At 41.6% G+C, this 25,949-nt stretch overlaps 1 protein-coding gene across 3 annotated transcripts in view; it reads right to left on the bottom strand.

Moving 5' to 3' along the window:
• Positions 1–25,949, bottom strand: part of LOC124139514 (kinesin-like protein KIF19) — a 60,047-nt gene that overhangs the window by 23,672 nt on the left and 10,426 nt on the right. For all 3 annotated transcript variants that reach the window (XM_048402683.1, XM_048402684.1, XM_048402685.1), the window contains exons 2-3: positions 24,056–24,136; positions 4,773–4,883 (exon numbers count right to left, since the gene is read on the bottom strand). In XM_048402683.1, coding sequence (XP_048258640.1) covers positions 4,773–4,883; positions 24,056–24,136 — 192 coding nt within the window. The remainder of the gene's footprint in view (positions 1–4,772; positions 4,884–24,055; positions 24,137–25,949) is intronic.

Below are 25,949 nucleotides of genomic sequence, written 5' to 3'. Positions count from 1 at the left end.
TCACTACCCTACTTACAGCATGTGGGAATACTGAATGTCACTACCCTACTTACAGCATGTGGGAATACTGAATGTTACTACCCTACTTACAGCATGTGGGAATACTGAATGTTACTACCCTACTATATATAATACAGCATGTGGGAATACTGAATGTTACTCCCCTACTTTCAGCATGTCAGGTTAAGTTAATGTCTTCTGCTTGTGGTGTGATTCTGCCAGGGTATGTACCATTAAGACCCCAACTCAGTCTGGTGATCAGCGACATGTTGACACCATTCCACACACTTGACATGTTCATTAATATATTGAAATCCAAATCAATTCCACTTGTGATCCAACATACGCTATTCATGACACATTACCATAAAGTACAAGACGTTGATTTGAGCAGTACGTCCTGAACAGGATTACCATACACACTGATCTACTTTGCCACTTGTTTAATTACACTACAACTCCCGCTAACGCAAAGTGTCACATCTATTATTCTCATTGTACAACGCAATGGAGCTCTGCTTATTGTGGCCTGTCAGGCTAGAAGGATGCTACACTCTGCCTCCAAGGCTGTGCCCATCACTGAATGGTGCTGTTGCAGGCAAATTCACTCATAAAAAGACTGAAAGAGCATAAATGTAAAAAAATATGAAATTATTGCCTATTGACTATTAATGATTTCACAACCAAGTCTCTGGTGACATAAAGGAAGTCTTATGTGCTTCAAGAAGTAATTACAGAGCCTGCAGTTGATGCTCATCAGTCTGAACCTTGCCGGACTGAACCAAGTATGAACTGTATCAGTCTGGACCTTGTAAATAAGGACTTTGTTAGTCTGGACATGTTTACTCAAGCCCTTGCTAATCGGGACATGTTTACTCTGGCCCTTGCTAATCGGGACATGTTTACTCTGGCCCTTGCTTATCTGGACATGTTTACTCTGGCCCTTGCTAATCCAGACATGTTTACTCAGGCCCTTGTTAATCGGGACATGTTTACTCTGGCCCTTGCTTATCTGGACATGTTTACTCTGGCCCTTGCTAATCCAGACATGTTTACTCAGGCCCTTGTTAATCGGGACATGTTTACTCTGGCCCTTGCTTATCTGGACATGTTTACTCTGGCCCTTGCTAATCCAGACATGTTTACTCAGGCCCTTGTTAATCGGGACATGTTTACTTTACCCCTTGTTAATCCGGACATGTTTACTCTGGCCCTTGCTTATCTGGACATGTTTACTCAGGCCCTTGTTAATCGGGACATGTTTACTCTGGCCCTCGTTAATCTGGAATGTTTACTCAAGCCCTTGCTAATCTGGACATGTTTACTCTGGCCCTTGCTAATATCGACGTTTACTCTGGCCCTTGCTAATCGGGACATGTTTACTCTGGCCCTTGCTTATCTGGACATGTTTACTCTGGCCCTTGCTAATCCAGACATGTTTACTCGGGCCCTGTTAATTTGGACATGTTTACTTTGGCCCTTGTAAGCCTAGGCCTCGGTAGCCTGGACCTTGTTAGTTTTAGTGCTCTATTTGAAGACATCAAAGCACCAAAGTTGGTGAGAGCAGCACATTATCATGTCTGGCCATCACTGGTTAGATGCTCACACACTTGGGACTCATCTGTGCACACTATGATGTTCAAATCTTCCTGTGACAAATCCAACATGCCTCAACACAATGGAACAGGGCAGGGTATGGTTGGTTAAGCCATCCTCATATCAGGTGTTGTATCAGGTGTGGGGAGTAACACTGTTAAACACTTCCCCAGCATTACCATTGTAGGTATTGTTCCCACTTCACTCAATTTCACTTCCATCGTTAAGTGTAGCGTAGACAGATTATAAACTATTGAACAGTTTTGTCCTACCCTATTATGATCCTTCAAACATTTCCATTTGAAAAGACAGTTCTTTTTTAAAAGATACAAACACTAAAATATTTCTACAATCTTTTATTGCAGTGTTTTAATGAACACTTTTGTCAAAACACAACTACCCTAACAGTGCGGGAAACTATTATGACCTTTGTAGTCTAGTGACACAATGTCATTCACTATTCAGCTACCATATTGTAAAGCATACTCCATTCATCATTGTTGCCATGGTAACTGACCTTTCAAACACTGAACAGCATCACTTAAAAACAATGAAAAACTAAGATTCATAGACTTCACCAACAATCCCCTTTTGGAGAATGCTGTGTAGGAAAGTACAACATATAATTAACTGTGACCAAATTTGAATGATATTGAAGCCAGGTTGCTTGCCCAAACTGTATAGCTGTAGTGTGATGCATGGAGGAGGTTAATACATCGGCGATATGAAGCAGGGTAAGTAATGTGATAGGGAGAATCATCCATATTTGATAGGATGAACAGTACTACAGTATCTGGTGTCTCAGTGAATGTCACCAGATACATCCCCACCAACACACTCCCCTCTGCAACAACTGCCAGTGGAACTAGCCATACTTTATATGCAAATACAACATATTAACAGCAGCTGGAAGATAGGAGATAGAAGATAGAATTCTGGTATTTACGAGTGAGTGAGTGAGTGAGTGAGTGAGTGAGTGAGTGAGTGAGTGAGTGAGTGACCAAGACAAAATTGTGGTATTCAGCCTGAATGTATTCAAATTTGGCCATAACAAACCATGGCCTAGACAGACCATGGTAGACAGTGTGATGGTATTTGAGCCTGGCCCTGATGGACCATGGTCGACAATGTGATGGTATTTGAGCCTGGCCCTGACGGACCATGGTGGATAATGTGACGGTATTTGAGCCTGGCCCTGACGGACCATGGTGGACAATGTGATGGTATTTGAGCCTGGCCCTGACGGACCATGGTGGATAATGTGACGGTATTTGAGCCTGGCCCTGACGGACCATGGTGGACAATGTGATGGTATTTGAGCCTGGCCCTGACAGACCATGGTAGACCGTTTGATGGTATTTGAGCCTGGCCCTGACAGACCATGGTAGACAGTTTGATGGTATTTGAGCCTGGCCCAGACAGACCATGGTCGGCAGTTTGATGGTATTTGAGCCTGGCCCTGACAGACCATGGTCGACAGTGTGATGGTATTTGAGCCTGGCCCTGACAGACCATGGTCGGCAGTTTTATGGTATTTGAGCCTGGCCCTGACAGACCATGGTGGATAATGTGATGGTATTTGAGCCTGGCCCTGACAGACCATGGTCGACAATGTGATGGTATTTGAGCCTGGCCCTGACAGACCATGGTCGACAATGTGATGGTATTTGAGCCTGGCCCAGACAGACCATGGTAGACAGTGGGATGGTATTTGAGCCTGGCCCTGACAGACCATGGTTGACAGTTTGATGGTATTTGAGCCTTGCTCAGACGGACCATGGTAGACAGTGTGATGGTATTTGAGCCTTGCTCAGACAGACCATGGTCGACAGTGTGATGGTATTTGAACCTGGCCCTGACAGACCATGGTCGACAGTTTGATGGTATTTGAGCCTGGCCCTGACAGACAGTGGGATGGTATTTGAGCCTTGCCCAGACGGACCATGGTCGACAGTTTGATGGTATTTGAGCCTGGCCCTGATGGACCATGGTCGACGGTGTGATGGCATTTGAGCCTGGCCCTGACGGACCATGGTCGACGGTGTGATGGTATTTGAGCCTGGCCCTGACGGACCATGGTCGACAGTGGGATGGTATTTGAGCCTTGCCCAGACGGACCATGGTCGACAGTTTGATGGTATTTGAGCCTGGCCCTGACGGACCATGGTCGACGGTGTGATGGTATTTGAGCCTGGCCCTGACGGACCATGGTCGACGGTGTGATGGTATTTGAGCCTGGCCCAGACGGACCATGGTGGACAGTGTGACGAACTTCAAGACAAACCCAAGGTGTTCAAGCCTTGCCCAAGCAAACTCACATTAGATCACATAATGGTATTTGAGCCCAAGCTACCCGTGCCACTGTGTTGGCTGACAAATGCAAGCTACGCTGTACATTGTACATTGACAAGCACACCATGGTGCCCTGTATTGATCGATTATATTGTTTAATAATCCGCTGGTCGTAATGACAAGCAAACATTCAGTAGCTTTAGCTAACCGCAAGAAGTAATGACTTTCTCTCTTAATGCTTTAAGAAACTTAAATACTCAACACTAATGTGTGTATTTTACTGACATTGTTACAATCCCATGACCTGTAGAATACAGATTTAACAACATACAAACCATTCCACCCTGCCTGCATTACCCACACTGTTATTTCTTAATGTCAAAGTTATAAAACGTCCTACTAAGTGTAGGATTCTTGTCAATAACCATGTTCATGATGAGTTGCGTAGAACACTGTTTCTATTGATACACACCGGGACACAATGTATCCAGCCAACACCAGATGACTTCTTGTTGGTGCAATTCATTATTTATCATATCCAGTCAACATCCAGGTAGACATGTTAATAACATACAACAGAGATAGGGCTGGGCCGAGAGACAGGTACCCACAGCTTGTCAATATTTCCATAGATAGCTTGACAATAACATGGGATTGATTAGAACACCACGGTAAACAATGAAATCAATTTTAGATGGTTGGAGAGTTTTGTCAGAACATATGTATCAATTTAAGACACTTTGTTAGTATACTAAGTCAACACTCATTCTATCAAATCCCATGATCAAAGATTTACATAGAACGTTGTGTTGATATTCCCATGGAAACAGTAGACAGACCTATGTCAATTTCTGAAATGATTCAAAGTTTGCTTGATCTCCTACCTGTGTAGCTGATCCATCGAAGGTGGTGTCAAACACAAACTGCTTCTCACGGGATCGGTTTTGGCGGAGAATGTCATCAGGATCATCCAAGGGGTCAAGCAACACAACCATCTGTGAATGTGAAACAATCTAATGAGCAAGTTCTCATAGTTACAGATTCTGTCACTAATGTTACTATTACTGTATTATGTTACAGAATCTGTTACCAATGTTAACATGGCATGTACATTATGTAAATGATTAATATGTGAAATATTATCAAGAAGACTAACGGAAAAAGCAACAAAAACAAACTTAGCTTCTGAAACATCAAGTTCATAAATAGAGTCTATTAGCTGAGTGTGAACTGCATCATAATAGGATATCTTAAGAATAAAGAATGTATTATGTGAGTCTTTCCAGGCATAATGCATATTTTTATTCCTAACATATTGTATTTACGATACAGAAACACAGGTGGGTAATACTACTTTTTGAAATAAAGTTCATGATGTCATTTCAGCTTCTGAAGTAACTTTGAAATCTCAATATACATGATATAAATACAATGCTAGAGAGAACCACCAAATTTATGATACAGTGCAGGGATGGAAATTTCTCTAACTTAAATCATATTTGAGAAAATGTGTCCCCTTTGAGAAGCAGACAGATGGACAGACAAACTCTGTTTCTATATCCCCCTGTCCCATTTTGTGCTGGGATTAATAACTGTGAAACATTGTTGGTACTACCTCTGTTATAACAGTGAAACATTGTTGGTACTACCTCTGTTATAACAGTGAAACACTGTTGGTACTACCTCTGTTACAACAGTGAAACACTGTTTGTACTTACTCTGTTATAACAGTGAAACACTGTTGGTACTACCTCTGTTATAACAGGGAAAACACTGTCGGTACTACCTCTGGTATAGCAGTGAAACAATGTTGGACAAGGATATTTTACATCTACAGTGAAACAATGTTGGCACTACAATATTTACATCTACAGTGAAACAATGTTGGCACTACAATATTTACATCTACAGTGAAACAATGTTGGCACTACAATATTTACATCTACAGTGAAACAATGTTGGCACTACAATATTTACATCTACAGTGAAACAATGTTGGCACTACAATATTTACATCTACAGTGAAACAATGTTGGCACTACAATATTTACATCTACAGTGAAACAATGTTGGTACAAGGATATTTTACATCTACAGTGAAACAATGTTGGTACTACAATATTTACATCTACAGTGAAACAATGTTGGTACTACAATATTTTACATCTACAGTGAAACAATGTTGGTACTACAATATTTTACATCTACAGTGAAACAATGTTGGTACTAGGATATTTACATCTACAGTGAAACAATGTTGGTACAAGGATATTTTACATCTACAGTGAAACAATGTTGGTACTACAATATTTACATCTACAGTGAAACAATGTTGGTACTACAATATTTTACATCTACAGTGAAACAATGTTGGTACTAGGATATTTACATCTACAGTGAAACAATGTTGGTACTACGATATTTGAAATCTACAGTGAAATAATGTTGGTACCACAATATTTTACATCTACAGTGAAACAATGTTGGTACTACAATATTTTACATCTACAGTGAAACAATGTTGGTACCACAATATTTTACATCTACAGTGAAACAATGTTGGTACTAGGATATTTACATCTACAGTGAAACAATGTTGGTACTACGATATTTACATCTACAGTGAAACAATGTTGGTACTACAATATTTTACATCTACAGTGAAACAATGTTGGTACTAGGATATTTACATCTACAGTGAAACAATGTTGGTACTACGATATTTGAAATCTACAGTGAAATAATGTTGGTACCACAATATTTTACATCTACAGTGAAACAATGTTGGTACTACAATATTTTACATCTACAGTGAAACAATGTTGGTACCACAATATTTTACATCTACAGTGAAACAATGTTGGTACTACAATATTTTACATCTACAGTGAAACAATGTTGGTACTACGATATTTTACATCTACAGTGAAACAATGTTGGTACAAGGATATTTTACATCTACAGTGAAATAATGTTGGTACTACGATATTTTACATCTACAGTGAAATAATGTTGGTACTCCATTATTTTACATCTACAGTGAAATAATGCTTGTACTACGATATTTTACATCTACAGTGAAACAATGTTGGTACTACGAAATTTTCATCTACAGTGAAATAATGTTGGTACTACGATATTTTACAACAGAGAAACATTGTTGGTACTACATTATTTAATGACAAGGCTGTTAGTGCCATATTACTAACATGGTACTATCATCTATATTTCTTTATTTACTTGACATATAGGTAAAGACTTGATGTCCTCCAGACAATCATGAGTCTCCATGATGCTGTACAGCGAGAGAGGGTATCACAGCAACCTCCCTCGACTCAAGTGCCAGCACCCTGTCATGAGGCTTTGCACTCACAAAAGCAATCAGTCATATCAAACTGATCTCATCGATCTCAGCCAAAGTCGACAATCACCTGGCTTGCACCTAAGGCCTCTAAATCCCGCTGGCTGATTTGGAAGGGTCAACTGACCAGGCAGGCCAAGCTGGCCACTTACTGCATGATATGGCTATTGATGAGTGGAATCAGTGCTACACACACAGTCAACACCACTTGCTGGGGACTTCACTTCATGCTTAATTCATACTTATGGGATTCTTTATACCTTAAGGTTCACCAACAAAAAGACCCCACAGTTGCATGTTTAATGAAACTGTTTTTTCTCCAACATTAGCTTGTTCTCAGCTCAGTATTGCATGTCAGCCTGCCAGTTAGACCACTGTTTATAGTTGACAGTGATACATATATCAATAATGAAACGATATTCACTGTCAATCAGGACTTTTTTCTTTCTGGGTTTTTTTTCTAATAGGCCTATCACAAATTGTTCACACACTTCTTACACAAAAACAAATACCGGTAGGATCACTGTCCTGAATTGAACTTCTACCTTTTCTAAACATTTTCCAGATTGAACTAATGGGTCAGCCTTTATTTCAACATCCACGATTTAACAGTGAATCGTATCTCTGTTCTATTAAAATAGTTACTTTATGCCTCTTTGCCACCCATTATAATGAGAGTTACCTCATCACCTCCACCTCTCTCATCACAGAATTTCTCTGGCTCATGAGCTTGAAATCAACGCCCACATCAAAATGACTCTTCTAAATGTGAGTTTGGCATAGATGTACGTTTAAAACTGTGGCCTCAATTAAATGAGCGCTTGCAGACTATTGTGAATTACTTTTTAGCTGGAAGAGATGTTTTAAGACACAGGAGGGAGATTTTTATGCTACAAGAAAATGGGGTTGTACTTGTAATTGCATGCACAAGTCAAGATGGGTTCAGGGTATGTATCGATATAGAATGGAAATATGATACACTAAATAAACGTGGATGTTATTTCAATCAACTTTGAAATAATGTCTTTGAAAAGAAATCCTTGAAAATATAGCTAAACAGGCAATTTTGAATATTTCTTGGAGAGAAAATTAAATTTCAATTTTATGTAACATCTTATCCAAACATCTACTAAATCTGGCCAATGTTATATGTTAAAATCAGTTAGTTTTATATTATTAAAATGAATGAAATGTCAAAACATCTCTGCATTTTACAAACTAGGGACTTACAAAATAGATTGATAAATATTAGACAAATAGTTTTGTTTTCTTAATTGGCCTGTCATGGGCACCAGGGTATAAAATCCTAGTTAATTCCGTGATGCATAAAAAGACTGTGTACATAAATATAGTGTTATGTGTTGACCCATCACAAATAATAGTCATCTCCAGACAACCTGAAATATTACATTGTTTTCCATGTCTTCAAGATTGATGGTTCTCAAAGCTAGTATTTTCTTTGAACCTCCCGACGTATATACAAACACTTGAAGATCTGCTCCACATACCACTGTAACATACACTGACCTACCAGTTGTACACACAGCCTCATGACCTGTGTATGACGGTCTGTAGACTGATCCCACAACACACAGACAAAGACAACACTCTTCAGATTTTATGGTAAGGTCCATTCACCATTTACCACTGCCCCTGACAAAGCAAGGACGGATCCTGCATTTTTAAAAAGGAGAGGTTGAAAATATCAAGATCCACTCTCAGTCAATTTACTGCCTAATTTGTTTTCAAATGGGGTGGGGGCTGGATCCCCTGGACCACCCGTCTGGATCCACCTATGCAAAGAAAGCTATGTTGCATTATTTTTTGTTTTGAAAACAATTATTTCGTTAAACATTTGATTTGTTTGTTTTATGATAGAAATTTGGTTATCATACCTTCTAAATAAACCAGTTAATCACTGAAACCCTTATCAAATATTCTGACAATGAAATATCATACAATTTTGTCAAAATCAGACCAGTTGTCTTATCTATCATTAATGTCAACATGGTTTTGAAGACCATTGTTCCCACTAAATGACATTCATTATATATATCGAACAGGTGCCCTTTCAAAGAAAGACAAGGAAGCCAATCATCTAATTGTCCCTAAGTGGTGTCTTACTGAGCTGCCATGGAAACTATATTTTGTATCTGTAACTACTTTTAGTCACCAGTTATAATAATGTCAGCACTATTGTCCAAATGATTGATCCGATCCTTGCAAGCGATCATGGCAGTTGTTTTCCAACATAGATAATGGTCTCTGACTTAACATGGCAGTGGCTTAATCATCACGCTGTAGGCTGTATCAGTGTGTCAGCCATTGTTCAATGAGTGGGTGAGTGAGTATCTTTTTACGCCGCATTTAGGAATATTCCAGCAATATCACCAGAAGTGGGCTTCACACCCATTGTTCAATGACCAGTGGGAGATCTAGAAATGATCTTCAGTTTATTGCTTATGATACATCTTGGCTTCTTGGCTGTACACTAAATGGATCCATACTTTTTGGTATATGGGTAACTTGGGTTCCCAAAAATCATTTCACCTTGAGATGTGCCATATAAGGGACCAGGGGGTATCAGTTACTGACAAGGTGTGTATGTGGACGTCACATGATCGAGTAATTGCCTTGTTTGGTCATTAATAAATTCTTGTCGAAACATCAAAGCTAAAAATGCCTTGTTTAATATTAACTATGCCATCTAAAGAGACGCAAGTAATGGCAGATCCATAGTATTTAGATCATGTTCAGGTCAATAACAAAACTGTTTACAATCAAGTTCAGGTATGATATTGAACATGTATTTGATTTTCATTTGGGGACAAATAAACGTATAAGCCGATGGTATAGGTAGACATGTCTGGCTTTCTTTCCAAGATAGGCAGGGAGTGCTTTGTAAACTCTCAAGTAATTACAAACACATCCCGTACCACACATGAAAACATTATTGAATATCATAGCCGGGGGAGAATACATATTGTGAAATTAAACTGTTGATTTATGCATGGTTGTCATGGTTGCACAACAGTAGCACAGTGGCCACGTCTGGGTGATAGTTATTACTGACATTGGAGATACAAAAAACAACAACTGAAAGTTATCGACCTGGGAGTGAATTATACGCCAGAATGGTGTAAGACTGATTTACCAGCAAGTGACAACAGACAGGAGGTCATGTGAGAAAGATTAACAATAAGAGATTGAGTCACTCATGTTAATCAATTAACTGTATGGAAAAAGATTTAGGGCTTCACTGAACAGGTTGGTTTGGACTTCTTTGGAGCACTTTGATTATTCAATATAGACATGGTACGGTGTACTGAATAATGCACAAAATAAATGAATTGTGATCTGTGCTGAACAAACAGTTGAGAACAGGAATAGTGACAGACATAGACAGTGATTTACGAGTCATGAGGAATGACGGATTATCTGTCTCAAGTGAAATTTAAGTTGTAACTTTCAACATTAATTTCAAAAAATATTTTTTGGGAATGCCTTATGTTGTAGATTTTAAAATGACAAATCCCATATGGCAGGAAGGTGACAGGACAAATACTACCCTGCATCTACCTTCCTATATGGGTAATAAAAAGGGGGATGGTCACACCCAACACTGACAATCAACCCCAAGCCACTTTAAGCCCAAGATGACTGACGTTTACAGAGGACATGTGTGGACACTGTCATGATGAATTCATGTTTCATGGACATCAATATAGCGTTCTGATACAAAATCATTCTTTGTTTTAGTTTATGTATTATTTCCCATGATTGTCAGTGATGCACAGGAACTTTTACCCCTCGTATATTAAGCCACACAAACGATCATCGAACATTTACGACTAGGACTTGATAATTGACACTGAACTTTTAAATGATGGAGAAAATTCTGAATAATGACTAGATCAATGCTCCATTGTTGCATGATAAAGAGCATCTGAGGCGGAAGTTCTCACAATGGTAATGTCAGTAACAGGAGCTGTCACAGTGATGTACAGGTTTCTGTTGCTGAAAATGGTCATATGAATGTTCACACATTGGACTCCTGGCATGCTCTTATCAGTTATCCAGTGCTTTACAACATGTACCGGTACCAATTACTAGCACTTGGTCACCATTAGTAGGTCCTCCTCAATTATCAGTACATGTGATCTCCATTCTATTGTAATGAACACCGTGGAACCAACCACTGGTCACAGACAGGAGCAACTTTCAGGAGTATTGACATCACATGTGAAGTGAAGCTACAGGAGCAGATGGGTCCAGGGGATTCATCATAATAGAATAAAGATATCATGTGACATATTCAACAAAAAAACAGCATTATCACTGGCCCCTGCCATGGGGCACATTTGAATTTTTTTTGTTCATATAAAACTAAGTAGTGAATAGAAACTTTAAAAGAGAGTCCTATAAAGCCTTAAGAAGAGGAACTTGGGCCACTTTATGTCATCAGAAACAAATATTAAATGAGAAATTAACACACATAAAAGGTACCTTCTCTGGAAAACATAAATCAGTCTTGATAAGTATCTCATAGATAAGCTAACTTAGTAGTTTCTGAGAAAACTTGTACCCATTGCAGACACAATGCACTTTGTAAAATAACATGGATCAAGGGCCGAAACTCTGTAAAGAAATAGTTTACGGTACCAATTTTCAAACTCAGTCTGGACAAGTATCTCATAGATAAACATGCAAACTTTCACTTAAGTAACTTCAGTAGTTTCTGTGAAAACTTGTCCCCATTTCACGCAGTATGCACTAAGTTTAAAAGAACGGAGCAAGGACCATAACTCTGTACAAAATGACTTTACGACACCAATTTTCGAACTCATTTGAGATCATGACCAGTTACATCAGTGTGTAAAATGTCATTTCTCTGACTTAAACAGTTTTGGAGAAAGTTAGTCTCCTTTGAGAAGTGGACAGACGGATTGAAGACAGATGGACGGACAGACAAACTCCATTCTTATATATCCTCTGCCCCACTTTGTGGTAGGGAATAATAATCTAGGATGGCCCACTACTGGTGACTAAGTGCCACTACATACCGGTAGTCTCTGCTTGCAGATTATGTTTTGAATGGTCATTAGGTTGAGACAGATGCATTGCCAAACGAACTAACTAATTGATCCAACAACACCAGAAAATGAGGATTGATTCGACCTTTATAAATGTGAGAACCAAGACAATGTGCATATACCTCCTAACAGTTGTAAGAAAGTATTGTCTATAGTCATGCCTTTTCAGAATGGTGCTTAAATGTCTAAAAAATATATTTTAGGGTCTACACATACAAATGAAAGAAAGCAGTTTTCAGTGAGGCATGAGCAATATTTTCAATATCTTAAAGGGGCACTGATCTAAAGCAATACCCCGGGACTGGTTGTTGCCTTTGTTATTGTATTTTCCCTGTGAGTACCCGGATGATATGCAACGCAACTGAGCGTGACAAGAGACTGGGTTACCGTCTGCAAGGACAGCAAAATAAACGTGGAGGCAATATTTGTTTTACCCATTTTTGAACACTGATTGGTTAACCGTGATCTATAAAGATTTCAACAAAGGGCGCATGTTAATTAATTTCTTCAGCCTAAACAAACAGACAAAAAGAACGGCGGAGCTCATCGGTTGTCGTCATTTGGAAATGCCCCTGATTGTTATAGTATCAATGCAGTGAAAGCATTTTCGGATTTCGGATTGCGTCTCTAATACGATTACCACTCCCTTGTTGTCATCCAAGTTTTCTGGTATAACCCTACACTTATGTATTTGTTGTCATTCACTTGATGCTCAGTTAATGAATTTATTACAGGAATAATTAGTGGTATCACCAATCCGAATACCTGACGAAGGTTCCCATTTGGCATTTATTGAGTCTGGGGTAATTATTCAATCTAAATCCAGGTTTGAAGTGAGGTGAAGTGTGTGTTATGTAATATGCACGTGGCAGCCCAGCAAGAGATGGATGATCAGTTGATTTACTTTTTTTGTAAATCAGCAGATCATTCGTAGTCATCAAAGGATTAACAGAAAATACATTGATTGATTAATCACTGTTATCTTGCATGGTGGATATGTCAAAAGTGAGTGTTTACATGTCTAGGTTTACTAAAACAAAGGGAATACACTCATATTCTTGCGTGAAGTTCCGATGTAAAAACAACATACTTTGTTCAAAGGGTTAACCGATAATACGTTGATTAATTGCTCTTGTTATCTAACTCAATGGATTTTTTTAGGAACGGTGGACATTATGAAAATAGTTGTCACGTGGGCTCAGCCGACCTTTGAGTTTTGACACCTATATGAAACACCTGAAACAATCTAAGTGATAAGCTGAGAAACGAACAAGGGTTATAATATCCCGAAACGATATATATATTTTAAAATATTTGATTGTTACAGAGACACATGACATCGAATACGTTTCTTTGTACAGCTGCATACGTTTGGGATATTGTTCCTTTGTGTTGATATTCACTGATGCATTCCTCGATCAAGGAAGCTGCCTAAAGTTATACACATAAATTTGGTAGGTTGTAATTATGATATTCGCATTTTGTTTTCCTTCATTTGCAGTAGCATTGGACAGATTCATTCTTGTTCCTCTACGTCTTGGTTGGGAAATTCATTGTTGCGCGATAAACGTTGTTTTCACAAGTCTTTTCCTTTGTATATTACAGTCAATTTGTAAAATGTGATTCTCTTAGGCAATTTATAAAATGTGTAAATATTTCAGTCATTTTGACTGAAAAATCTGTCCATTTCTTTAACAGATTGACCAAAATTGATTAAGACGATCATTAGGGCCTAAAAACATCACAATAGATTATTATATAGGATTAGAAGCCAAACAATATAGAAATGTACTTTTCATCGTAACATTTTCAATCTTTTGATGATGATATTAAACATAAAAATGTTTGGAATTCGTTGTCCTAATAATACAGATGGACATATTTTTCAGTCAATTTGTAAAATAACTGAATATTCAGGCGCTTAATAAATTTCCTAAGTGAAAATTTTGCACATTTGACTAAAAATATAAACACGATAAAATAAGCAATGCTCTGGAAAAATATTTACTTTGTGTCTCAAGTCAAAATAGTGTAAACGAAAATCGCACAATTACCAAGCAAGTGACTTATCAAAACTTCGTCACCATTACCAATGCTACCCACAAAGATACCTACATTTCCTTATTATTTCCAAAACTGTATTTCATTTTGTTGATCAATGTGACCATACGCCCTTATACTATCAATAAAAGTGACAAATGAGCTTACGAATTGCGCAGCACAGGTTGCGAACTAGTCTAGGTTTCTGCTATATCATCCGGGTACTCACAGGGAAAAAACAATAACAAAGGCAACAACCATTCCCGGGGAATTGCTTTAGATCAGTGCCCCTTTAAGACACTGATCAAGAACATAACAACCAATCAAGGGTCATCAGTGATGACTAAATGCCAATAAGCGAATGCAACCTGAGGCTTTAACTCATTGAGGTGGCACATGTCTGCAGGAAGCCAATACGCCAAAACCAATACCCCATATACTGCGATGAAGGTCAATCGTACGCCAAGGAATAAAAGTTGTGCCTAAACAATAGATATGCTGACCAATCAATTTGTCTTCCATTCCAATTATCCTCTTAGAAATGACCTGAAGAAGTCCTTCTATCACAAGAACTGCTAAAACACTAACATGAACATGAGTGTGGGTTCCCGGCCTTGGTGATGTTCTCATGCCTTAAGCCAATGAACGCATGGGTGATGAGTTTGTCCTATTGGCCCTTCTATTGTCATCACCTCACCCTGTCATATTCGTTTTGCCTGTCACGATCACCAGGAACTGTACAGCCTTCATTTCCTGCCAATATCCCCTACACAATTAAATCATGAGACTACAAATGTTGTTTTTGTGTAGGATATTGTCTGACGACAGAATATGTCAGACGTCTATCTAGACAAACAACATGAAGAGTCTAATTGTCCTCAACGGTGTGTCCCTCCTCGCACCCTGTATCTCTAACTAGGGACAGCATGATTCACGGGCATATAGCACCCCTTTCGTCTCCTTTAATAGTGGGTTCGATTCCCGGGTTCACCCTGATTATGATTCTTGTTCTGTCAGCTCGATAACCATGTTTATGGAACTTACTAAAATAGTCACTCTCTAAGACAGCATCAGCTTAGGCCTTCCTTCCACATCAAGCCAACAGTGAAATACTGGCCAAAGCTTCAACCTTAAATAGGCATAATACAAAATAGGCATGTATACATAAGGACGACATACTATATATAGTATGAAAGTGAAATGTAACACATTCTTATCTTATGCCATGTACAATTGACTCAAGTTTCCTAAATCTGTTTAATTGGGTCTCAGTTTCTGTTTGATGTTGGAATAGGGCTTCAAAGTATTTACTTGTATCATAACAACAATACTATAAAGTTATGTACTGTATCCCTACAATGTATAGTGTTACACCCTAATGAATGATTTATTATCTGTCTTCAGTGGAGGTCATCTGTACATAAGCCCCAGCCAGAAGTACAATGTATTGGGCATTTGCAATATGACTTTCCTGTTTGTCTCAGGTGTCTATGACTGTTTATACAAACTGACCTCCAGTACATCCTTGCATACATTAGGTACATGTATATATATATAACAACCTTCCAGGCAGGAGAGTCTCTGGGACAATTTGATGCCATCAACAGAGGAAGATTTATGAAGTAATCAAGAGACAACCCTTCAACATGATCAAAGAAACTGAAGACCATCACCAGCAGCTCTACATCCCCATACAACACACCGATCAATAAACACCTATAATTACAACCATCATTGTTTGAATGTCCTCCCTTACAGACTCTCCCCTTTCTGTCCTGGATGGACGCAGATACTCTGTTTAGTTTTCATCAATACTTTAGAGAAGCACTGGCCAGATATTTCTGGCCATCTCATTAGCCTGGAGAAGATCTCCTTAATTAGTTAATACCTCTGCACACTGATGATGACCTAAATGTCTCAATATCCCCAAGCCTACTTGTGATTGCCTGAATCACTAATTACTAGTTTGGTCGGACAGGTGAAACAGGGCCATGTGTGTGTGAACAACGTGAAACAGGGCGTGGAGCCATCCCACAGATCAGGCATGGTATCATCCTTACATTGTCAGCTTGCTTAGATCACATGGTATACGCATCCGACCTCGGATCACAAGATCTGTGGTTTGAACCCCAGCACAGGGATTTAAAGTTGGAGCAAAATCAGTCTCAGTCTCCTACTATAAAGCCTGGGATGTGCGTACTCTGACAGTTTGTAGCAGGTGTGGAGTCATCCCACCCTTACCATGTCAATTTGCTGACAGAGTTATCCTTTCTGGCCACGTGGACCTCCAATCAGAAGGTCCATGGCTTAAATCCCAAATATTATGGTTGATACAATATGTTAAACAGATGAGAGAGTGACAAGGCTCATGCTTTATGTAGACCTTTTTTTAGTGATATGGCAGTGGGGGACAACTTGAGAGTGCTTCACAAATTGTACCCATTTGGGGAATCAAACCCAGGCCTTCAGCATAATCAGCAAGCACTTCTACCAATAGACTACCCAGACATGAGGCACATACAGATCGTGGTGAGTGTGTGACATGAGATTTAATGTTGCATCATTGATTGCATGTAGATGTCTGTGGCTTCATGTGCCACAGTGGGCTTCTTGTCATCATTTCCATCAAACCCACTCCTTCCAGTGGACCAGTTTATTTTCTTGCTTTATGGACAAGCCTATTCAGAACTTAGCATTAAGTAAAAAACAATAAAGGACATGAGACAACATTTTCTATTATTTTCATTTTGCCTTATCAGGATATTGAACACAAGTAAAGACAAACAGTTCAAAGAGTTTAGGGCGAGCAGGGGTGGCCCAGTAATCTAAAGCGCCGCGATTCCCTGAGCAGAGTTGCATCCCTTGGCCATGCCAGAAACCTATGATTGTTGGTTTGAATCCCGGTTCGCCCTGATCATGTTTCTAGGTTTGTCAGCACCATACCCGTGCTCTTGGGTTTCACCAAAATGGTAAACGTCGAAGACCTGCATCACTTCAGGCTTTCTCCCACATTCAGCTGACATGCCGTGATACAACTGGAATACTGTTAAAAGTGGCGTTAAACCAAACTCACTCACTCACTCACTCAAAGAGTTTGGGTTCACATACTTTCAAAATTAAAACATGATTACACAAGGAAAGAGAATATCTCTATTCAGCTGGCAATTAATGATATCTCCAGGTATGTGGCATCCCTTTGTTTAGCCAACACTAGTTCCCGCGTGTTTTCTATGTACATTCAGTTCAACAATGCCTCAATAACACAGCAATGACTTGTGTCAGACAGTCATTGTTCCCAGCCAAGTCACTGAGGCATTAATCGTACCAAGCCATGCAAGCAAAATGACATAAACTCCTTACAGTGGTTTGTGTTGATATTGTTATAACAACTTCAATACTAAACAGAAATCAATAAGTGCCACTGTCATCTGAGTGACTCAAATGATTACTTCCATGTCTATAATTACTGACATCACTATAACCATGTCAGAGTGATGCGATGTGAGCCCTGGCCAGTCAAGGGAACAGTGGACAGTCAAATGATCACGTTCTCCCCTAGGGAAGGTTTCCGGTGAAATGATCACACTCTACCCTAGCAGGGGTTGCTGGTGAAATGGTCACATTCTCGCCTAGCAGGGGTTGCTGGTGAAATGGTCACATTCTACCCTAGCAGGGGTTGCTGGTGAAATGGTCACATTCTCCCCTAGCAGGGGTTGCTGGTGAAATGGTCACATTCTCGCCTAGCAGGGGTTGCTGGTGAAATGGTCACATTCTACCCTAGCAGGGGTTGCTTGTGAAATGGCCACATTCTACCATACGAAAGGTTGCTGGTGAAATGGTCACATTCTCCCACAGGGCGGGTTGCTGGTGAAATGGTCACATTCTCCCACAGAGCGGGTTGCTGGTGAAATGGTCACATTCTCCCACAGAGCGGGTTGCTGGTGAAATGGTCACATTCTCCCACAGAGCGGGTTGCTGGTGAAATGGTCACATTCTCCCACAGAGCGGGTTGCTGGTGAAATGGTCACATTCTACCACAGAGCGGGTTGCTGGTGAAATGGTCACATTCTCCCACAGAGCGGGTTGCTGGTGAAATGGTCACATTCTCCCACAGAGCGGGTTGCTGGTGAAATGGCCACATTCTCCCACAGAGCGGGTTGCTGGTGAAATGGTCACATTCTCCCACAGAGCGGGTTGCTGGTGAAATGGTCACATTCTCCCACAGAGCGGGTTGCTGGTGAAATGGTCACATTCTCCCACAGAGCGGGTTGCTGGTGAAATGGCCACATTCTACCACAGAGCGGGTTGCTGGTGAAATGGTCACATTCTACCACAGAGCGGGTTGCTGGTGAAATGGTCACATTCTCCCACAGAGCGGGTTGCTGGTGAAATGGTCACATTCTCCCACAGAGCGGGTTGCTGGTGAAATGGTCACATTCTACCACAGAGCGGGTTGCTGGTGAAATGGTCACATTCTACCACAGAGCGGGTTGCTGGTGAAATGGTCACATTCTCCCACAGAGCGGGTTGCTGGTGAAATGGCCACATTCTCCCACAGAGCGGGTTGCTGGTGAAATGGTCACATTCTCCCACAGAGCGGGTTGCTGGTGAAATGGTCACATTCTCCCACAGAGCGGGTTGCTGGTGAAATGGTCACATTCTCCCACAGAGCGGGTTGCTGGTGAAATGGTCACATTCTACCACAGAGCGGGTTGCTGGTGAAATGGTCACATTCTCCCACAGAGCGGGTTGCTGGTGAAATGGTCACATTCTCCCACAGAGCGGGTTGCTGGTGAAATGGTCACATTCTACCACAGAGCGGGTTGCTGGTGAAATGGTCACATTCTCCCACAGAGCGGGTTGCTGGTGAAATGGTCACATTCTCCCACAGAGCGGGTTGCTGGTGAAATGGTCACATTCTACCACAGAGCGGGTTGCTGGTGAAATGGTCACATTCTCCCACAGAGCGGGTTGCTGGTGAAATGGTCACATTCTCCCACAGAGCGGGTTGCTGGTGAAATGGTCACATTCTACCACAGAGCGGGTTGCTGGTGAAATGGTCACATTCTCCCACAGAGCGGGTTGCTGGTGAAATGGTCACATTCTCCCACAGAGCGGGTTGCTGGTGAAATGGTCACATTCTACCACAGAGCGGGTTGCTGGTGAAATGGTCACATTCTACCACAGAGCGGGTTGCTGGTGAAATGGTCACATTCCCCCACAGAGCGGGTTGCTGGTGAAATGGTCACATTCTACCACAGAGCGGGTTGCTGGTGAAATGGTCACATTCTCCCACAGAGCGGGTTGCTGGTGAAATGGCCACATTCTACCATAGGAAAGGTTGCTGGTGAAATGATCACATTCTTCCCAAGGGAGGTTTGCTCACCAGCTCAAATGATCATATTCTCCCATTGGGACAATCAGGGTTGGTCCTGGTACCAAGTCCTGGTACCATCAAACACAACACAAGCAGAGTATCAATAACAGACAACAGTAATATAACGCTGCCTGAACCATAAGACATATTAATACAATGATGTGAGTTATACTGTATAAGATATGGAAGTCCGAACTAGACCTGAATTCAAGTATTATGACAGTATTTGTCCGACCCACACCTCCAGTGAGTTGAGACATCATACAACAAGACTATTGTGAGACCATGTGCTTAAAAGCCCAAGAAGGTGAGCTCATGACAGCTGTAGCTACTGATCAATTCCCTCTCCAGCATATAGCCTCAAGCATGCTTCCAACATCCACAACCACCATCAATAATCAATTAGTATTTGTACAAACATACTCTATGTAGCTAGCATCAACCAGGAGGTGTGTGTGATAGCAAAACAACGAACAGAGAGACTTGGCTGGCGTCCCAATTTCAGCTGGTCAGCTAATCATTCTCATTGGTGGGATAGCCAGACCTGTCAACTGCTCATCATTACCATGGGTGAGGTTGACTTTAAGATGAGGGAGATTTGCCCTCAAATCGGGAGACTTTTAAAATAGTTACGATAAGAAGATCATTTACAACTTTACTTTTAATTTTATTAAGAAAACCATACATTTTGAAACAATAAAAAATAATGTTTTGTGAATATAGCCAGCTAAATTTCCGTTTGCATTTACCTCCACCAAGAATAAACCCAGTACAATCTACCCATATCACTTTTGTTCAAAAATCTTCTTTGAAAAACGAAAACAAATATTCAAAATAAACGATCGGTAGCTTGACCAGTTGATGAGGTGTTCAAACTGACCAATTGTCAGCTATCCTCATGATGCAGTTTTCTAAGTATCTTGTATGATTTTAGTTACAAAATATGCCAAAGAAACATCAAGTGTATTAATCCTGATGCAACATGATCGCCCCTAACTTCATTGGTTTTTTTCTGCCTGTGGTAGTCTGACAATTTTTTGTTTCATATATTTCATAGAAATATGCGCCTCATTCCACTTCCAAGAAATGTAACTAATGGCGTAACTTTGAGGTATATTGATGTTTTTACATAGCTTCTGATAAATCTGATAACCAATAAGGTCATGTATAACTGGGCCAGCTATATATAACCGTTCAGGCACCTGTTAGGACTATCCAAGTTTTCTTTACAGCTTAAACTGTTAAATCATTCTCCATATGGGTTAAAGCACCAGTTGATTACAAGACAAAGGCCTATCCGGGGCCAACGGGCCTCCGGCGGGTGACCGTGTTGAGAATCACTAATCTGGGAGCCTGCCGGTCAGAGTGAGGTATCACATGCATGTATTTAATGCATACAGATTTAATCGGAAAACTTACTTGTAGATTTCTGTAGTTGTAAACTTCCTGTTCTTTGTTTTCACTTGTGGAACAATGGAGGTGAATTCCAAAATTAATGGCCAATGCTGTTTTGAGGGAGAAATAGTCTCTAATGCAGGAGTCGGAGATTTCATCAAATGGCGAGAGTCTCCACAAAATGCGAGAGGGTTGACAGGTCTGTGTAGCAGCTAAAGACGGGTACCAGGTGGTATCTATAATATTGGTCACTATGGAAATGAGTATAACTGAACTTCAGAGACCTTTCGCAACACCTGGTTTGTTGACAGATTCATTCTCACAGAAAAAATGTCTTTTTTGATTAACAGTGTTCAAATGAATTAATTGAAAATTCCATATAAATTTTCTAAAAGAAGTATTGTGTTTGGCAGTGACTAAAAGTATGCGCAGGTAGACCTTTGTCCTGGGATAAAACATGTCACACTGAAGTGCAATAATCTTCAATGTGATGACAAACCCCATTTGATCTCACACACACTATAGGCAACCCTTTCTGCATAATTCCCCACTGAACCTCTCCACACACCCCACTGATACACCCTACAGGGGGAACCTCTCCACATACCCCACTGTTACACCCTACAGGAGGAAACCTCTCCACATACCCCACTGATACACCCTACAGGAGGAAACCTCTCCACATACCCCACTGTTACACCCTACAGGGGGAAACCTCTCCACATACCCCACTGATACACCCTACAGCGGGAAACCTCTCCACATACCCCACTGATACACCCTACAGGGGAAACCTCTCCACATACCCCACTGATACACCCTACAGGGGGAAACCTCTCCACATACCCCACTGATACACCCTACAGGGGGAAACCTCTCCACATACCCCACTGATACACCCTACAGGGGAAACCTCTCTGCATACCCCACTGATACACCCTACAGGGGGAAACCTCTCCACATACCCCACTGATACACCCTACAGGGGGAACCTCTCCACATACCCCACTGTTACACCCTACAGGGGGAAACCTCTCCACATACCCCACTGATACACCCTACAGGGGAAACCTCTCTGCACACCCCACTGATACACCCTACAGGGGAAACCTCTCCACATACCCCACTGATACACCCTACAGGGGGAAACCTCTCCACATACCCCACTGATACACCCTACAGCGGGAAACCTCTCCACATACCCCACTGATACACCCTACAGGGGAAACCTCTCCACATACCCCACTGATACACCCTACAGGGGGAAACCTCTCCACATACCCCACTGATACACCCTACAGGGGGAAACCTCTCCACATACCCCACTGATACACCCTACAGGGGAAACCTCTCTGCATACCCCACTGATACACCCTACAGGGGGAAACCTCCCTGCATACCCCACTGATACACCCTACAGGGGGAAACCTCTCCACATACCCCACTGATACACCCTACAGGGGGAAACCTCTCTGCATACCCCACTGATACACCCTACAGGGGGAAACCTCTCGTTTGTGGAATGACCCCGGGTCTAGCTACATTGTGTGGCAGACTGTACTAGCTGCACTGCGTGCAGGGACACAATAAACTACCTGCATTTGAACTACTCCCAGGCTTTGCTCTAAGTGTGAATTCATGTCAACAAATTGCCATTATAATGTCTATCAGATATTCGAGAATAATATGTGGGTTTTCTTTCCTGTTGTAGGTTGATGTGTTTGGGGGATTATTTACAAAGTTTGTACTCTCACAGCGACAGTTTCCACACACTCCTGTCTAATGCCATTGACAGAAATGTTTGTTTTTCTTAACTCCCAACTTAACTAATGGACCAGAGTCGTGTGATCTCTAGTTGGGACGTTTAACAAAAGGTTAAGTGCTTGTGAAATTACAGCGAGATGTCACGAAGCTGGTGCTGAATGATATGTGTGCTGTACATGGCTGGGTATTGTGGGCTCAGTCGTAGTTTATAGAGCGGAATGGCACAATTTGCATCTTGTGACTGGGACTTGTAAGTCATAAAAGAAACCCTCAACAAGGATCCCGATTGACAGATATGCATGATACACAAAAGAATGACTCAGAGACTGTAGAATTGCTTCTATACAAGATTGTAAAGACTTATCAGCTAATGACACCATCACACCTAGACATCACAGGACAAATATTAAACAGAATTTGACACATTTCACAACTGGTAAGATGCCGTGAAACGCAAATAAATACACAATCATGACATACTTGACACATTTTGACACAGATGACATTCAAGACACAGATGACACATCATGACACATATGACATATGACACAGATGACATATCACGACACAGATGACATATGACACAGATGACATATCACGGCACAGAAGACATATGACACAGATGACACATCATGACACAGATGACATATGACATAGATGACATATCATGACACAGATGACATATGACATAGATGACATATCATGACACAGATGACATATGACACATCATGACACAGATGACATATGACACAGGTGACACATCATGATATACCACGACACATATGACATATCACAACACATATGACATATGACACAGATGACACATCATGACAGATGACACATCATGACACATGTCACGACAGATGACAAAATCATGACATGTCCTGACACATGTCATGACACAGATGACATTCACGACACATCATGACATATTTGTTTGTTGTTTACCACCACTCAGCAATATTCCTTCTATATGACGGCTCATGACATGTCATGACACAGTTGGCATGTCATAACATATCATGACACATGTCATGACTCAGATGACACATCATTACACAGATGACATGTCATAAAACAGATGACATGTCATGACACAGGTGCCATCCACCAGCCTCCAAATGATCAGGTACTTACGCTTTCCTCCACTTTATATGCAATAGGGCTAGCTCCTTGCATAATCTCATCTTCACTCATAGGCCGTATCCGGCAGGCAACCTGCAAGGGATATCTCTAGTTTAGTAACATGGCACAACTCATAGCAACTATAAACAGTCTTATACAACTCTCTGCTACAAATATGGTATGTGAGACTAGGTATAGGAGACTACGGTATGGGGGGGACTACGGTATGGGGGGACTATGGTATGGGAGACTATGGTATGGGGGGACTACGGTATGGGGGGGGCTATGGTATGGGGAAGACTACAGTATGAGAGACTATGGTATGGGAGACTATGGTATGGGGGGACTACGGTATGTAGGGACTATGGTATGGGAGACTATGGTATGGGGGGGGGGGGGACTACAAAATGAGAGACTATGGTATGTAGGGACTATGGTATGGGAGACTATGGTATGGGAGACTATGGTATGGGGGGACTACAGTATTAGAGACTATGGTATGGGAGACTATGGTATGGGGGGACTAGGGTATGGGAGACTATGGTATGGGGGGGACTACAAAATGAGAGACTATGGTATGGGGGGACTACGGTATGGGGGGACTATGGTATGGGAGACTATGGTATGGGGGGACTACAGTATTAGAGACTATGGTATGGGAGACTATGGTATGGGGGGACTACGGTATGGGAGACTATGGTATGGGGGGGACTACAAAATGAGAGACTATGGTATGGGGGGACTACGGTATGGGGGGACTATGGTATGGGAGACTATGGTATGGGGGGACTACGGTAGGGGAGACTATGGTATGGGGGGACTACGGTATGGGGAGACTATGGTATGGGAGACTATGGTATGGGGGGACTATGGTATGGGGGGACTATGGTAGGGGAGACTATGGTATTGGAGACTATGGTAGGGGGGGACTATGGTATGGGGAGACTATGGTATGGGAGACTATGGTACCGGGAGACTACGGTATGGGGAGACTATGGTATGGGAGACTATGGTAGGGGAGACTACGGTATGGGGAGACTATGGTATGGGAGACTATGGTAGGGGAGACTACGGTATGGGGAGACTATGGTATGGGAGACTATGGTAGGGGAGACTATGGTATGGGAGACTATGGTATGGGGAGACTATGGTAGGGGAGACTATGGTATGGGGGGACTATGGTAGGGGAGACTATGGTATGGGGGGACTACGGTATGGGGAGACTATGGTATGGGGGGACTACGGTAGGGGAGACTATGGTATGGGGGGACTATGGTATGGGGAGACTATGGTATGGGAAACTATGGTACCGGGAGACTATGGTATGGGGGGACTACGGTATGGGAGACTATGGTATGGGGAGACTATGGTATGGGGGGACTATGGTATGGGGAGACTATGGTATGGGGGGGACTATGGTATGGGGGGACTATGGTATGGGGAGACTATGGTATGGGGGGACTACGGTATGGGAGACTATGGTATGGGGGGACTACGGTATGGGAGACTATGGTATGGGGGGACTATGGTATGGGGAGACTATGGTATGGGGGGACTACGGTATGGGAGACTATGGTATGGGGGAACTATGGTATGGGGAGACTATGGTATGGGGAGACTATGGTATGGGGGGACTACGGTATGGGAGACTATGGTATGGGGGGACTACGGTATGGGAGACTATGGTATGGGGGGACTATGGTATGGGGAGACTATGGTACGGGAGACTATGGTATGGGGGGACTATGGTATGGGGAGACTATGGTATGGGGGGACTACGGTATGGGAGACTATGGTATGGGGAGACTATGGTTTGGGGAGACTATGGTATGGGGGGACTATGGTATGGGGAGACTATGGTATGGGGGGACTATGGTATGGGGAGACTATGGTATGGGGGGACTAT

Source organism: Haliotis rufescens, unplaced genomic scaffold, assembly GCF_023055435.1.
Source record: "Haliotis rufescens isolate VD_foot unplaced genomic scaffold, xgHalRufe1.0.p SCAF_28, whole genome shotgun sequence".
NCBI classification, from domain to species: Eukaryota; Metazoa; Mollusca; class Gastropoda; order Lepetellida; family Haliotidae; genus Haliotis; species Haliotis rufescens.
This window is presented reverse-complemented; position numbering and strand designations above follow the sequence as displayed.